Source organism: Artemia franciscana, unplaced genomic scaffold (assembly GCF_032884065.1).
Source record: "Artemia franciscana unplaced genomic scaffold, ASM3288406v1 PGA_scaffold_1180, whole genome shotgun sequence".
Taxonomy (NCBI): Eukaryota; Metazoa; Arthropoda; class Branchiopoda; order Anostraca; family Artemiidae; genus Artemia; species Artemia franciscana.
The window spans coordinates 2,502,400-2,521,256 of NW_027062618.1; the positions used below are offsets into that span (position 1 = coordinate 2,502,400).

The following is an 18,857-nucleotide window of genomic DNA, read 5'->3' on the forward strand; positions in this document are numbered from 1 at the left end:
TACTCATCCATACAATCACATAGGTCAAACAGCATAGCCATACACAATCAACCATAAAGAATAATCCATGGACAGGCAGTCATGTCGTCAATAAGTATAAGTCGTCATTTACCAAACAATAGAAAAGATAATATTGACAAATAATTCAGAGGCAACACCCAACACAAGGGCTCATCAGGAGAATACACTGGCCTATATAGGGTTTCGCCACTTTAAATTCTCTACCCAGCACAGTGTTGTGGCTACCACAGAATATCCATGGCATCCCCGTGTCAGGTATCACTCCCAAAATACATGCCTATGAAAAAAAAAACCAGCAAATGTAAAACAACCAAGTAAAACCAAAACAAGCTTATCCTGTTAATATATCCCTCTTTTTAGCAACAATAGGTAAACTAAATCACAAATATTAACACATTGCAAAAAACCTGAATGAACTAAACAATTACAGAATTCATCTTTACCATGTGGCTAATTTTTTAAAAAATCCGCTCAATTAGAAACACAATTCAAAATAAATGGTGCTGCGACAACATTTCTCGAACCTCCGAAATTAGTTGAAAATTTCTTTAAGTATTTCTAGATAATTCTTTTGATATTTATTTAAAAGTTCGTTATAATGAAAACTAAATTTTTTAAATTGCCAAGTTAATTTATTTGCAGAAAAACCTCTTGATATCAATTTTTGGCTTAAGATTTTACATCTATTTTTAAAATCAATATAATTACTACAAATCCTTGCATAACGAAGTAACTGTGAGAAAATCGCTGAATATGTGATATTTGAGTGTATATTACTTTCAGGGAATGGGAAACTAATCACTTCAAAATCAAAATCATCCGTTTTATTATACATTTTAAAACTTAATTTATTATTATCACAAATATTAATATTTAAATCTAAGAAATGATCTTCATGACCAGCGTCATGACTAGGCTCAAGAATAAGCTCTGATGGATATATATTTTTAGAAATATCAATGAAATCCTTACAATTTAAGACCAAAATATCATCTAAATATCTTTTATTATTTGACAAAGCATGTTTTAAATTAATTGGATTATTCTTATCCATCATATATTTATATTCTAGTTGACTTAAAAACAAGTCAGCTATAAATGGGCTGGCATTCCCCCCCATGGGAATTCCCACAATTTGCTTGTACAAATCACCCCCAAATCTTACATAAGTATTGTATGAAACAAATTCTAATAACTCAAAAATCATATCCAAGCTGTAACATCTCAAGTTAACTGTAGTATTAAAGCAATTTGTCCATATAGCTTTTTTATTATAAGTGTCTATTTTTAAGAACCTTTCACTAGATAAGAGGAAAGATTTCTTGATAACAGTTTTTAAATTATCAAACACTACATTAAGTGATAAATTAGTATACATTGTCGCAAAATAGAAAGACTCAATTCTTTTAGCTGAAACCATTGTTAAAGAATCTATCACCTGCAGTGAATTATTAACACTCCAATATGGATTAAAATTTGAAATTTTTTTATTTGCCGACACTGGAACAAACCTTCCCATAAACTAAAGCTTGAATAGGTACCAGGATCTCTAAATTGTATCCAGAACAGTACAATTACACCGCGCTGGCAACGCTGCTGCATTTTCTTCTGTTTCTCTAGAGGAAATGGTTGTTTGATCTTTATCATGAAACAGCCTTCAGGCTCTACGTTTGACTGATGGGATTTTAATGTGAAAATCAGAAAACATTTTAGGTGTGAAAAATTCTGTTCACACAGTAGAAACTGATTTTTAACTAAGACAATGCTGAAATGTTTTCTGTCAAAGCATTGTGTGGTTTATACCTGACAATAATACCGGTCCTAATCCATCAAACTTTTGTACAAAATTGGCCAAAAAACAAAGTACTGTATATTTAAACTTTTACTGGTGAACATTTCGACAGAGAATTGGCTTTTTATATGCAAAATCTGACTTTCTTAAAGCGGAAGAAATAATTAATTTTAGAAACATAAGTTTTTACATCATGCATTATTTTGCTCTTTCTAAGGGAAATGGTCACCTGGCACCCATCTCTGAGGGCTCGTAATCTCTAAGCGAGAGGTTGCCCGCTTTCAATGATCATGTGTCTACTAAATGTGACCGCTCAACTGACAATCTAAAACTCCTATCAAACACGATTGGCAACTCAAACGTTTAGTCTCCGGCAACTTAGGCTCATGTTCTGTGGTCTATTTAAATCATAGACCTTAAGCCTTATAGATCTGTAAATTTCAATTTCAGGGACCACGGAACATGTATTAGTCACAATGAGTGTTCCTAGATTCTACTTGTTCTGATTATTCTGGCTCTTGTTCAAGTTTTAGAATTTAAGCCGTCAGTTCTGGCTTTAGGACTTAAGCCTTAAAGTTTTGGTTTTGGAACTTAAGCCTTATAGTTCTGGCTTTATAATCTAAGCCTTAAATTTCCAGATTTAGGGCATTTGTTTTAAAGTTCCTGAAAGTCTGTAAACTTTGGTTTCAAGGACCGTGGAGTATGCAGTAATCGCAGTGAGTGTTTGGAACCTAAGCCTTATAGTTCCAGTTTATGACTTAAGCCTCTAGAGTTCTATCTTTTGGACTTGATTAGGAACGTCTGATAACTTTAGCTTTAAGGGTGGTGGAACTTTCAGTATTTATAGTAGACGATTTAATGTTTCAGTTATAGTGCAACCGTTCCCCAGATATTTTAAAATATTTTGGATTACTGATATATTGCAAATTTTGACTAAAATTCGCTTCAGACCGACGACACTAAATAACAATTATTCGAGATTTGTTGCAATTGTTAAAAAAAAACAATTACTACTAAAGCTGAAAGATATTAAGATTTCGTATGCTTTGTACAAGTCAAATTCACGCTGGGCGTGGATGATTAATGTAGTGTGTCTTATAGAAATGAATTTGGAAGATTTTGATCTTGTAATGTAACTTGGTAATGCATTTCAGATCATTTTAAAGCGTAGCAAATTGATAATAAATTCGTTATAGCACATCAATTAATAGTCCAAGAAACGCATGGTTTAATAACTGGTAATTAGCTAATAAGTAAGTAAAATTAGCAACAACAATGTCAAGTAGTAATGTGAACGATACAAGGCATGTGTCTATAGGGAACAGGGATCAGAGGACAGGGGCCAGTAAGGAACGCAAATTGAATACCCGCAAAAGAGATCAAAATACAACTGATAGAAATAAAAAAAGAGATCAAAATACAATTGTTAGAAATAAAAAAAACATTAGAATTACATTACATAACAATAATTATATGTTATCATATAAATGGAGGCTGAAATAATCGTTAGTAATCAGAAAGTACCCCAACATAAGAAAATTTACCATCAGTTCTGTAATCGTATTCTCAATTACCAGCTACCCAAGTTAATATTTCTTTTTCATACTGTCCTTGGCTAAAGGCTATAGATGGCATTGCATATATCACAAATATTCGGGAAAAGAGGGCTCATTTGATGGGCAAAGGGCTAGTGTGAAAACCAATTTATTTTTGCTCTTTATGCATTTTGATTCTTAGACAAGGAGCAAGGGCTGTTTTATGGGTGCCAGAAGGTGTAAAAATGACCGTGGATTGTCAGTTAAATTGACATATACTGACATTTCTTCGTTTTGGTTTTGATAATTTTTCATTTATGTAAGTAAGAAAGGTGAAAACATTTCAAACGTATTTTGTTTTCAGTAAAGTGTAAATTGTCTTCTGCAGGGGATTTTATCTCTGAAGACATAGATATTGGGCCTTTCAAATAAGCTGAAGAAAAAAATATCCCAAAATTTTGATCAGACAATTTTAGGGAAAAAAGTGGCGTGGGAGGGGGCCTAGTTTCCCTCAATTTTTGGTCACTTTAAAAGGGCACTAGTACTTTTCATTTCCATTATAGTTTTATGTTTTTATAATCAGAATAACAAGCCAATACTGTCGGTGTAGCAATTGTCATGGTAATTCCATTTTTAGTTTGTTTGAATATTAGTCGAAGTCGCTTTTTACTTCCAGTTTTTTATCACAAACGAATGGTGGAAATTTTGTTTGTGGGAGGGGGTTAGTACCCCCAACACATTCGACTATTAAAAAGAGCACTAACCCTTTCAAGTTCCAATTGAATGAGCTCTTTTCGAAGTTTCTACGACAACAAATGGCTATCTAAAAATTTCTATCAGATGCATTTCGGAGAAATACGAGGTATAGGGGGGGGGGCTATCCACACTCTGATCACTCTGAATCTTAAAAAGAGCACTAAAACATCTGATTTCCAATCAAATGAGCCAATTCTGGAGTTTTTACGATCACCCTTTCTATATTTACCTTATATGCAACCAGGGCATAACTTATGACCCTTGCTCTGGAGGGGGGCTTCAACCTCAAAGACATAATTACCGGACCTTTTAATTACGCTGAACAATATGGCTGTCTCAAAATTTTGATTGGATGTGTTTGAGTCCAATCACTTTTGACTATTAAAAAGGGCATTAACCCTTTCAAATTTCAATTGAATAATCTGGAAATTATATAATTAGTTCCTTGTAGTGTTAGTAAATGTAAAATTAGTATAGAATCGGCTCATAGGTTGTTCTGACAAATCGTATTCCCTTGTGCTTTGAAAATAGATTCAGTTTTGTTCCATATTACGCTCAACCTCAAAGACATAGTTACCGGACCTTTTAATTACGCTGAACAATATGGCTGTCTCAAAATTTTGGTTGGATGTGTTTGAGTAATTGGTGGGCGTGAGAGGGGGATTAGTTACTCTCCAATCACTTTTGACTATTAAAAAGGGCATTAACCCTTTCAAATTTCAATTGAATAATCTGGAAATTATATAATTAGTTCCTTGTAGTGTTAGTAAGTGTAAAATTAGTATAGAATCGGCTCATAGGTTGTTCTGACAAATCATATTCCCTTGTGCTTTGAAAATAGATTCAGTTTTGTTCCATATTACGGAGGAAGACATGTACATTAAGCTTGAACTCATGCTAACCCTGATTTACAAACGAAATGAAACATATAGATTTAATTGCAGAAGCTCTTCGGGCCTACGGACCTCGATTGACCGAATATGAAAGAAATGAAATTCAACATTATCAAGAAATATGGTTCCTAGGATTGGAGGGAAGAAAAATTCATGGAGACGATGGGGGACAAAACAACGCAGGGTATGATGATGACAATGGAAGCTATAATAAGGTAATAACTATCTAAAGTAGGGTACCTTTTACTAAAGTAGGGTCACCCTCGTTAGGAGTAGAGGTTTGTATGATCCTTCTTCTCCCGACCGATTCGGTTTAGCTACAATCTCTGGGAGCAGTTCACCCGTATTTGATACTATGGATACTGTCTCTACACCCAAGTACCTCTGGTGTTTTTATAATACCAGTGGCAGATTTCGATTTTTGGGAAGGGTAGGAACCAAATTTCTTATGACTGTTTTGGCTTTTCAACCCAAACCAGACGGAGGAGGTGTTACAACCCCCTTCCTACTTGGCTTTATAAAAAAAGAAAAAAAATAGCTAATCCTACGATTTAAAGTTAGGAACTCTTTTCCTTCCGAACGAAAATATGGGTAAATAATGCGGTGTAGAGAAAAAGATTCTTAGTAAGTAAAAAAATAAAAATCTATTTGGTATTTGTCAATGAATGAGGAAACAGCTACATGCGAACTGTAGATTTAAATTTATTTAGAAATTCTAGTTTTTACAAAAAGAATATTTCTAAAAGTTTCAAGTCCTATAAATAACTGTTCAAAGAGAGCCTAATTGAAGTTAATTAGAAAGCATCAAATATATCATTTATCTATGAATTATCTTTGTGAACAACGTACAAGCATCTGTTGAGTCTCAACTATAATTTAAAGTCACAATTTATAGCTATCATTCACGAAATGCTCTAGTTAGCTCTTATAGAGTTCATTAAAGGTACGGAAAGTGGTCCAGTTTGAACTATTGATTTTATCTTTTTTTTCTTTTTTTTTGTGCTCATAAGGAAAGAAAGAGATGGGAAAGTAAATTTTTTGATAATTAATTTAAGAAAGTTTAGGCTTGCGTGATAAGTACCGTGGAAATAAATTTATAAAAAGTGTCAAAAGGTTAAGTATACACTTTCACCCACTAAAGTATGTGAAAAAAGGATTTTCTAAGTCTATTGAACATATTAAAATGGTAAATTACAACTTTTACCTAAGGTTGCCAACTAGTTTGACATGGTTGCCGCCATCTTGTTTTCTAATATTCAACATTACAATTAATATTTAAGCACTCAGTTGGGATGTTTTTTTTTTTTATATTGATCTTGTACTTTATATTTTTTATATATTATATTTTATATTTTTATATTTTATTTATATTTTATTTATTTATATTATATTTCATATTATATTTTATATTTATTATATATATATATATATATATATATATATATATATATATATATATATATTATATATTTATATTATATTTATATATTTTATTTATATATTTTATATTTTTATATTTTATGTTTTTTATATTTTATTTTACTTAACAGTGATCACATAGCGTGCATTATCACAGGTGAATTCTGTTAATAAAGAAGTTCAGTAATTTCCCACGTTCAGAATTTCTGCCTTCAGAAAAGACATTTTTTATTCTTTCTTTTTCATCTGAGCAAATCAAACAGTTCGTGGTAACGAACTGTAAATGGAATTTTGATACCAATACCTACATCAAAAGAATTGCATTTTAATGCTGATTTTAAATATATAAGTTTCATCAAGTTTAGTCTTACCCATCAAAAGTTACGAGCCTGAGAAAATTTGCGTTATTTTAGGAAATAGGGGGAAACGCCCCCTAGAAGTCATAGAATCTTGACGAAAATCACACCATCAGATTCAGCGTATCAGAGAACCCTACCGTAGAAGTTTCAAGCTCCTATCTACAAAAATGTGGAATTTTGTATTTTTTGCCAGAAGGCAGATCACGGATGCGTGTTTATTTGTTTTTTTGTTTTTTTGTTTTTTTGTTTTGTTTTTTTTCCCCAGGGGTGATCGTATCGACCCAGTTGTCCTAGAATGTTGCAAGAGGGCTCATTCTAACGAAAAGGAAAAGTTCTAGTGCCCTTTTTAAGTTTCCAAAAAAATTGGAGGGCACCTAGGCCCCCTCCCACTCTAATTATTTTACCAACGTCAACGGATCAAAATTCTGAGATAGCCATTTTATTCAGCGTAGTCCAAAAACCTTATAACTATGTCTTTGGGGACGACTTACTCCCCCACAGTCCCCGTGGGAGGGGCAACAAGTTACAAACTTTGAACAGTGCTTACATATAGTAATGGTTATTGGGAAGTGTACAGGCGTTTTCAGGAGGATTTTTTTTGGTTGGGGGAGGGGTTGAGAAGAGGGAGATATTCTGGGGGAACTTTCCATCGATAGTTTGTCATGGGGGAAGAAAATCTCCGTGAAGGGAGCGCAGGATTTACTAGCATTACTTAAAAAAAAAAAACAATGAAAAAATAAATATAAAAACGTTCTTTCAGCTGGAAGTAAGGAGCAGCATTAAAACTTAAAACAAACAGAAATTATTACCCATTTGAGGGGCTCACCTCCTCCTAATACCTCGCTCTTTATACTAAAGTATTTTTAGTAATTTCAACTATTTATTCTACGGCTTTTGTGATTCTGGGGTCATTCTTAATGAATTGGGACAAAATTTAAGCTTTAGTGTAAAGAGCGAGGATCTGACAAGGGGGCGAACCCCCTCATATATGTAATAAAAATATGAGAATACAAAAGTTCTTTACGTAAGCTAGTTTATAAGTTACGTAGATCTTTTACTAATAAAAATATTCGTAAAAAATTAAAAATTCTAGTTGCCTTTTTAATTAACCAAAAAATTGGAGGGCAACTAGGCTTCCTCCCCCGCTCTTTTTTTCTCAAAATCATTTGATCAAAATTATGAGAAAGCCATTTAGCCAAAAAAAAATGCAAATTTTGTTTTAATTATTCCTTTGCGGAGAGCCAAAATCAAAACATGCATTGATTCAAAAACGTCCAGAAATTAAATAAAAAAACAAGTTTTTTTAACTAAAAGTAAGGAGCGACATTAAAACTTAAAACGACCAGAAATTACTTCGTATATGAAAGAGGCTGCTTCCTCATCAACGCCCCGCTCTTTACGCTAAAGTTTTTTACTGTTTTAAAAAGAAGAATTGAGAGAAAGAGTCAAACTTTAGCGTAAAGAGCGAGGCGTTGATGAGGAAGCAGCCTCTTTCATATACGAAGTAATTTCTGGTCGTTTTAAGTTTTAATGTCGCTCCTTATTTTTAGTTAAAAAAACTTGTTTTTTTTATTTAATAAATATAAAAGTCGAATATGAAGCTGCTAGGGACTCGGGCGTAAACTTCATTGTGAGCAATTTTCTATTTGTGTATTCCTTTTCTGACGTATTCCGTTGTTCCCTTGTATTGCAATTTAAAAAAACTACAGAATTTTGAGGATTGTAGACGATTTTTTACCAGAATTTTTTCGGAATTTCGGAATTTATACCTAGAAATTCCAGAGACCGAATTTCTTATAACTAGAAATAAATGTAAGATTTAAAAATTATAAACTAAGACCCCAATAAATATTACATAAAAAAAAAACTAGTTTTTTTAACTGAAAGTAAGTAGCGACATTAAAACTTAAAACGAACAGAAATTACTCCGTATACAAAATGGGTTGTCCCCTCCGCAATGCCTTGCTCTTTACGTTAAAGTTTTTAATTGTTTTAAAAAGCAGAATTTTGGCAAAGAGTCAAACTTTAGCGTAAAGAGCAAGGGATTGCGGAGGGGACAACCCATTTCATATACGGAGTAATTTCTGTTCGTTTTAAGTTTTAATGTCGCTCCTTACTTTCAGTTAAAAAAAACTAGTTTTTTTATGTAATTCCTGAACGTTTTTGAATTAATGCATGTTTGATTTTGGCTCTATACACATAAATTATTAAAATGAAATTTGCATATTAATTCCTTTTTTGGCTAAATGGCTTTCTCTTAGTGTTGATCAGATGATTTTGAGAAATAAGGGGTGGGGAAAGCCTAGTTGCCCTACAATTTTTCGGTTACATAAAAAGGCAACTATAAATTTTAATTTTTAACGAATGTTTTTATTAGTAAAAAATATACGTAACTTAAGAATTAGCTTAAGTAACAAACTTTTATATTCTTAAATTTTTATTATGTATATGAGGGGGGTTTGTAACCTCGTTAATACCTCGCTCTTTGCACTAAATTGTAAGTTTTGTCCCAATTCTTTAAGAATGACCCCTGAATCTGAGAGGCCGTAGAGTAAATAGTTGAAATTACTAAAAATAATATAGCATAAAGAGCGAGGTATTTATCTCCTCCTAAATACCTCGCTCTTTATGCTAAAGTATTTTTAGAACCCCTCATATTCGTAATAATCTCTTTTCGTTTTAAGTTTCAATGCTACTCCTTGCTTTCAATTGAAAAAACTTTTCCATGTTTATTTTTTTCATTGGGTTTTTTATAGTAATTTTGGAAAATCCTGCGCCCTTTTCATTTAATTTTTGGTCCCCCATGACATATTTCTCCAAGGAAAGATCCTCCCACATAGCTCCCTTCCCTCAACCCCACCCCCAAAACCAAAAAAATTCCCTGAAAACGCTGTACACTTCTCAGTAACCATTATTATATGTAAACACTGGCCGAAGTTTGTAACTTGCAGCCCCTCCCCCAGGGACTGTGGGGGAGTAAGTCATTCCCAAAGACATAGTTATTATGGTTTTTGACTATGCAGAACAAAATGGCTATCTCAAAATTTTGATCCGTTGACTTTGGAGAAAAATGAGTGTGGGAGGGGACCTAGGTGCCCTCCATTTTTGGGTCACTTAAAAAGGGCACTAGAACTTTTTATTTCCATTAGAATGAGCCCTCTTGCGACATTCTAGCACCACTTGGTCGATACGATAACCCCTGGAAAAAAAAACAACAAATAAACACGCACCCGTGATTTGTCTTCTGGCAAAAAATACGAAATTCCACATTTTTGTAGATAGGAGCCCGAAACTTCTACAACAGAGTTCTCTGATACGCTGAATCTGATGGTGGGATTTTCGTTAAGATTCTATGACTTTTAGGGGTTGTTTCCCCCTATTTTTTAAAATGAGGCAAATTTTCTCAGGCTCGTAACTTTTGATGGGTAAGACTAAACTTGATTAAACTTATATATTTAAAATTAGTATTAAAATACAATTCCTTTGATGTAGCTATTGATATCAAAACCCCATTTTTTTTTAGTTTTGGTTGCTATTGAGCCGGGTCGCTCCTTACTACCATACGTTACCACGAACGGTTTGAAAGAAAATAATTCGGTATTTCGGGGCTTCTGACATTATTGCTCCTTTGCGGAAGTTAGGCTCAATATTGGAAAAGGATTATATTTTTTCTCTGGGCCCTTTCCACCTCTTAGTTCGTTTATTTTCCCGTTAGTTTTCACCTGTTTTCGCTTTATAGTTGTGTTATCTCTTAGCAGTTCTTTCGTTAGTTGAGTTATGGTTATGGTATATATGTTTTATCGCTCGTATAGTTGTGTTATTTTCAAATTGTACTCCATAATAGAGAGGCTCCGAACACCCAGCATTGTATATTAAGCTCTGAATTTGACGATTTTTTCTAACGTAACCAGATTCGTCCCGCGCCCTGCGCCCTTTTCATTGAATTTTTCTTCCCCCATGACATATTTCTCCAAGGAAAGATCCACCCACATAGCCCCCTCCCATCAACCCTACCCCCATAACCAAAAAAATCCCCCTGAAAACGTCTGTACACTTCCCAATAACCATAGTTATATGTAAACACTGGTCGAAGTTTGTAACTTGCAGCCCCTCCCCCAGGGACTGTGGGGGAGTAAGTCATCCCCAAAGATATAGTTATTATGGTTTTCGACTATGCTGAACAAAATGGCTATCTCAAAATTTGATCCGTTGACTTTGGGAAAAAATGAGCGTGGGAGGGGGCCTAGGTGCCCTCCAATTTTTTGATCACTTAAAAAGGGCACTAGAACTTTTCATTTCCGTTAGAATGGGACCTCTTGCGACATTCTAGGACCACTTGGTCGATACGATGACCCCTGGAAAAAAAAAAAAAAAAAAAAAAAAAACGCACCCGTGATTTGTCTTCTGGCAAAAAATACAAAGTTCCACATTTTTGTTTTTAGGAGCTTGAAACTTCTACAGTAGGGTTCTCTGATACGCTGAATCTGATGGTGTCATTTTCGTTAAGATGCTACGACTTTTAGTGGGTGTTTCCCCCTATTTTGCAAAATAAGGCAAATTTTCTCAGGGTCTTAACTTTTGATGGGTAAGACTTAACTTGATGAAACTTATATATTTAAAATCAGGATTAAAATGCGATTCATTTGATGTAGCTATTGATATCAAAATTCAATTTTTTAGAGTTTTGGTTACTATCTAGCCGGATAGAGTTTTGGTTACTATCTGCTAGAACAACAATATCATCAGTGATCATCCAACAAAACTGTTTGGATTTGAGTTGACAAGTTTGAAGACCCTTATCATTTCACTTCACACTTACAGTATAAAAAAATGTGCAAGAATATGTCAATAAGCAAAGATATCAGCACAAAATTAATAATTGCCATGAATCGTTAATTGCTAATTGTATAAATTCAACAAATAACATGTGCTTCCAGTCTTTCTTTTTTCTTTTTGTGTCTGAACTCCAATTTTTCTGAATTTTGAATTTTCTGATTTTTTTCTAAATCCTTGTGAATTCTTTCGGTTTTTATGAACTGTTCGTTTCGTCTGAATTCCCGGTGGTATTTCTGAACTACTTACTCTGCAAATTCCAATTGAGCACAAATTTCATCTCCTCGCAGAAGCAACATCTTCAATTAGCTTAAATCGCACTTTCTAGGAATAAGACGCATCCTCTAACTGCCAGCTTGGCAAAAACATACGATGACACACATGACTCATCGTATGACTCAACCTACATATGAACTCATCATTCATAGCGCCCAAAAAATTTCCCCCTCCCTGTTTGTTGAGCCACTCCTTGTCCGCTAATAAGTTGGACAGATTAGTGCTTTTCACTGTTTTCACTAACAGATCGCTGTTTTTTTTCACTAAGGGAGCAGACAGCTCAGGGTAAGAAAGGGTATTTCTTACCCTGATGCTAGTTCTTTTCCGGAGAAGCTAAAGAGGGTGAACGTGAGTTCTGTTTGAGATGTCCAGTTGGAAAAGGTCAATAAATAATTTTTTAAATCACACTGCTTTTCCATTTACGAAAAATTAAGCGAGAAAAACGGGTTTTATTTTTAAAAAGCCGTGAACAAAAATAAAAACAAAACAACGTTTCAATTAAAAAAAAAACAAAATTTTAACCCCACGTCCGGGAACTTTTCTCAGCTGAAAAAACACAAAAAAATTAAGTAAGAGAAAAAAACATGTTAAAAACGACAACCAAACACACGAAAAAGGAAACAAAAAACTAAAGGAATAAGTAAGTACAACTCAAATTATGAAATAATTTCCAGCACTTATGTTACTACATGAGAACAAAATCAAAGCGAATGTCTATAGCGTAAACAATGGGTCACTCTCCTCTCAACATTCAATGAATAAAATGGAATATATTTAATAGAATATATGCTTTTTCTCAACTCTTTGCTCACAACGATATGTTAAGGAGGATACTTTAAACTTCTAGGGATGACCAGGGCAGGATTTAAATCTTTGGTGCCCCTAGGCCCAAGTACTTTTTTTGGGGAGACGCAGAGATTCACGGGAAAATCCCCGAAAATTCGGGGATAGGGGAAGCCCTGAATAGAAGGTGATACCGAGCTCTCAGCTGCCATCCTTGGGAGACACCTGAAAGCTTATAAGCGGCTACGGAATTCCTCTGTTATTTTAAAATCACTTTTCTGTGAATAGGCAGCGTAGCAAAAAGTGCACCTGGCACTTTGACGATAAATCACATCTGGCCAGTTTTTTTTATTGTGTGCTCCCTCGCCTGGGTCTTCTGGGTCTATGCGTAAATACTTGTCTAGGGATGACATGGATAAGGGACATCGTAAAAGTCTTTAATGCACTTCGATGCCCTTTTCTGGGTTGATTCTTAAGCAATGTGGTCATAGCTATTGACTGTGCTTACAATACATATCCTGAACTCCAGGTTTTCTCAAATTAGACTCTTGCCAAGCTTGGTCGTAAAATGTCCAGAAAACATGAAATGTTTCCCAGAGGAGTTTCTGGTGGTAGTTCAAGTTGCTCCTTTGACTCACGGTATATCAAATGATTATCTATAAAAAAAATTGTGTTCAATTTTTAGAGCTATAACGAAAGGAGGGTTAAGATGATAGGCCACGTTTCACGGACGAAGAATGGTCAATTCCCAAATATTGTACTTTCCAATGAAAATGAAATGAAGATCATCCCCAACGGACTTGGGTAGAGTTTATCAGAAAGTATTGAAATAAAATTATAACTTGGGAAGGGGTAAAGAAGGAAGTTTTAGATAGACTAAGGTGAAAGTGGAATGTACGTAGGTGTGTTGACCTCAGGGCGGATTGCGCTGCAATACTGCTATTTTTGGTAATACTGATCCATTTACTGGAACTAACTCTCTGAAATGGGTCAGAGTTTACCGGATTGTATAACCCTCCTCTTTCGAAGGTTTTTAAATTCTTAATTTAACCAAGCTAATTTCAAACTTCTGAAGAGCTCAAGTTTTATTTAGAGTTAAGTCTGAAACGCGATCTAAACCCCTGAGCTATTCTTTTTTTCTAGGTGCTTCACGACCACATTGCTTATCGATATGAAATCCTTGAAGTAATCGGCAAGGGTAGTTTCGGACAGGTGATACGGGCTCTTGATCATAAAACAGGAAATCAAGTGGCGATAAAGATCATCAGGTGAGTCAGTTGTATAAGCAGCCGCGTGGGCATTGGTACTGCAAAGGGTTAGAAGGAGGATTTGCCCCACCCTCTAAAGGCTTAAAGTTGATAAAGGCATGACTTTTGACTTTTTTGACTTTTATTTACATAATTAACAAAAATATCAACTATTACAGATATAAATCACTACGCTAGGGAAAAATTTAAATTTTGCTAACGCGTAGCGATTAACTACATAAACATTCCCAAAGACATCTTATATTCAAAGTAATGATAAAAAAACCTACATAAATGTTTCTAGCAGCATCCTACAGTAATTAAATTAATAATGAAAGGAAAAAAGAAAAAAGACAATTACCTTCTCTCAAACACTCCCGGGGTAACAATCTACATCCAAATACAACTCCCTCCACCCCAACTCCTTCAACCCGCTCCTCCATCCAGCCCTATAACCTACTCCAACCCCCCTCCACATAAAAAAAAACCAATTCCCCAACAAATACTCTTTTAATCTTTTATAAACTGCGGGAGGTGCTCAGCCTCTCTAATACTCACAGGAAGTGAATTCCATACAGAAGGGCCAAGAAGGGCATGTCCACAAAATGGGCATATATTTGGAAACGGCCTTAATGTATATGATCTTACAGTCTTGCTCCAGTCCCTGGAAGAATCTTGATCTTTCCTCCCCCTTCACCTAGTAAAGTCCAGTAAAAAAAAATGCATCAAAAATTTGTTTGTATGCATTTTTGTTTCTACGAGTCGGGCAGATTCTTTTAGGGGGGGGGTCAAGCCCAATACCCCTCCCCCCATTCTTGTTACAGCCTTGATTGCCACATTGAACTGTGAAAATAAACAAGAATACTTGGTTAAAATAATGACAACTCGTTTTACCCGTTAACATTCAAGGATTAGCAACCTGTGATTCCCAGAAACTACTACACATTCAAATGAAAACTGGACCTTTTTTAGTTGTTTGGTGTCAGTTGCATTTTTTTTTTTTTTTTTGCTGATCTTTAGCCCTCATATTAAATATATATTAAATATACTATAATTATTATAAATAATATAAATGTAATAAATATATATTAAATATACTAAATCTACATATTAAAATCTACATATTAAATTATCCATAATAATATGTCCTTGCATAACCCATGCGCATATTTTTACCAAGGTTATATTACTTTACGATTAGAGTCTGTTTATCGGTTGTGGAGCTTGTAACTGACTTTGAATTAGTTTTACATTTTCGCTGTAGAATCAAATTGATGACACTACTATTTATGCAAGGTATCAAAAATGCAAAAAGACCTATCTGGTAATTATAAACTGAAACTAAAATAATATGAATAAAAATATGTATAAAACTTGAACACACTAACCAGTATATATATATAAATATATATGAATATATATATATATATATATATATATATATATATATATATATATATATATATATATATATATATATATATATATATATATATATATATATATATATATATATATATATATATATATATATATATATATATATATATATATATATATATATATATATATATATATATATATATATATATATATATATATATATATATATATATATATATATATATATATATATATATATATATATATATATATATATATATATATATATATATATATATATATATATATATATATATATATATATATATATATATATATATATATATATATATATATATATATATATATATATATATATATATATATATATATATATATATATATATATATATATATATATATATATATATATATATATATATATATATATATATATATATATATATATATATATATATATATATATATATATATATATATATATATATATATATATATATATATATATATATATATATATATATATATATATATATATATATATATATATATATATATATATATATATATATATATATATATATATATATATATATATATATATATATATATATATATATATATATATATATATATATATATATATATATATATATATATAGACATAATAGAGACAAAGGTGTTTCACCTCTGTCCATACCACTGTTAACTGATTCATATATACCTTTGTTAATATATATATATATAAATATATATATATATATATATATATATATATATATATATATATATATATATATATATATATATATATATATATATATATATATATATATATATATATATATATATATATATATATATATATATATATATATATATATATATATATATATATATGTATATATATTAACAAAGGTATATATGAATCAGTTAACAATGGTATGGAGAGAGGTGTCTATTTATAGATATTCATAAAACATTTGATTTTCAAACACTACTAAGTTGGATGGAGTTATTAGGTGTCCGCGGAAAGCGCTTAATGTGGTTTGAAAGTTATCTCGCATCCCTCAAAGTAGTGTTGAATGATGTGCGCTCAGCAGCATTTCCAGTGACGTGTGGGGTACCACAAGGATCAGTGTTAAGCCCGCTGCTTTATCTCATCTAGGTTAATGTCATGGGTCTTATTTGAAAGATGTGTGTCTTATCTCGTTTGCTGATGATACCGTTCTAGCTATGCTTGCCTCATCTGTGAAGGACCTGGTGAGAAAAGCGAATCTTGCATTGGAAAGGCTGGAGATTTTCACTTTTTTTAAGTGTATTGTGTGTAAATGTTAACAAGACATTTTTAATCACGTTCTGTAGAGTTGGTACACCACTGGATGTGTCTGGCCAGGTAACTTTATGTGGTAATCTAGTTCAGCAAGTTGATCATCTCTGCTATTTTGGTTTTTATCTTGATTGCCATCTGGCATGGAAATATCACAGTGACGCAATATCATCAAAAATTGCCCGTGTGGTAGGCATACTTCGACGTTTGCAGCAATTTCTCCCTTAAAGAATACTTCTAGCTATATATTATTCGTTGGTTTATCCATATATCTTCTACGGTTGCCTCCTATGGAGCAGTAACTTCTTCTGCAACTATAGAAGAGTGCAAGTTCTACAAAATAAAGCTGTTAGAACAATCGGTAGGTATGTCCAGGTTGTAAATGACACCTGTGCTTGTGTAGCTTCCTGAAGCTCCTTAATGCAGGTGAGATAAGAGATTACCAGGCTGCAGTACTTGTGTTTCAGTGTAAGAATGGCTTAACCCTGATGTTTTTAAGAGTTTTCACCAAATTAATGGTGACCTGCATAATTATGGAACTAGACAAAGTGATAACATAATTATTGATCTGTATCGTGGTACCAGGTCTTGATTTTCAATGATATACATGGGTCCCTTTGTATGGAATGAACTACCATTGAGCATTAGGGCTGCGGGACGCGTACCTCAGTTTAAAAAGAATTTAAAAGTTTATTTTTTGGGGGAATTTGTTGAATTTGTTTTTGGCTGGTAGTTTGGGTAGGGGAGGAAGAGGAGCTGGAGAGGTAAGGGTGGGCAGGGGCTAAGGTGGGGTTGGGAAGGCAGGGCTGGAGAAAGGAGGGGGAGGTCAGTATTGAAGAGTGATGGAGACTGGATTTTTATAATTATTTTTCTGTTATATTTTTAATTTATGTATTGTTATTTTTAATTCAGTTATTTATTTATTTATCCTTTTTTAATGTGTATATATAGGCTATAGTTTATTTATTATTGGTTTATTTATAATAGTTTTAATTAAATAGTTGAGGTTAAAGTAAATAGCCGAGTTAATTAGTAAGTAGTTACGTGGACTTTCGCGCGACCACAAACATTCATAGGTTTTCTCCAGCGCGAAAGTGTCTGTTTTTGAATGTGTTGATTAATAAACTGAACTCCTAATTAACTGTTTACAATTTCACAATAATTTCACATTATGTATCACAATTTCGTCTAGGAATATGGTGTAACATCTAAACTTCTGAAATATGGTGTAACTTCTAAAGTTCTGAAATATGGTGTAACTTCTAAACTTCTGAAATATGGTGTAACTTCTAAGCTTCTAAAATATGGTGTAACTTCTAAACTTCTAAAATATGGTGTAACTTCTATGCTTATTAAATACGGTGTAACTTCTAAACTTCTGAAATATGTTGTAACTTCTAAACTTCTGAAATATGTTGTAACTTTTGAAAACAATCTTTGAGTTTTAGATGTAACAATAAAATCTGGTTTGCAACTCATTTCCTCTCGTCTAAATTTACATTTCACAGAAAATCCCAAATTCGTTCATAAATGCCCTCTGTAAAAAAATTTGCCACTTTTCTAACTGAAAGCAACTAAAATCTGTAACATCAATTTTTGCTTCTTACCCATGAATTTGTAAAATCAAATGTAACTTCATTTTTGGTGGTTTGGTGTGAGACAAAAATGGGATCACATGTGCGTCTTAAACTTTTATTGTTTTCACATTAGTGAAGAGACGGGGGATTTTCCTTATTATTTTCTTTTAAGTAATATTAGAAAGTCGGTTCACGTCAAGACATTCACCTTTTAAACAGATACAATTTCCTATTTCACACCGATTGGTACTCCTTAGAAAGCTGATCAATATATATTGCATTAGTTTTCCTATGTAAAAATACTGAGATGTGACGTTTTAAATCTTTAGGGGCCAAAAACTTTTGTTATGGAAAAAAAAAACAGAAATTGGATAATGGCAGTTAAAAATCTAGCTATGACCTTATCCGTCACAAAAATAAGATTGAGGCATAAAATTGCCCCTCCTTCACACACCCCTTACGAAAATACATGCCATTAAAAATTGGCAACCTCCTAAAAAGCCCATTTAATTTTTTCACCTTTAATTGGATTCAGTTCATGCGTGTAATATTAGCTTTTTCTTGGTTTATCATGAGCAATTCTTGGGCCGTAATTTTGAAAAGGAATTTTCTGTTTTGGGAGGACACCCTCA

General features: G+C 32.8%; 1 protein-coding gene across 2 annotated transcripts in view; it reads left to right on the forward strand.

Moving 5' to 3' along the window:
• LOC136041241 (uncharacterized) overlaps positions 1-18,857 on the forward strand; it is a 226,863-nt gene that overhangs the window by 121,583 nt on the left and 86,423 nt on the right. For both annotated transcript variants that reach the window (XM_065725844.1, XM_065725843.1), the window contains exons 5-6: positions 5,049-5,212; positions 13,811-13,935. In XM_065725844.1, coding sequence (XP_065581916.1) covers positions 5,049-5,212; positions 13,811-13,935 — 289 coding nt within the window. The remainder of the gene's footprint in view (positions 1-5,048; positions 5,213-13,810; positions 13,936-18,857) is intronic.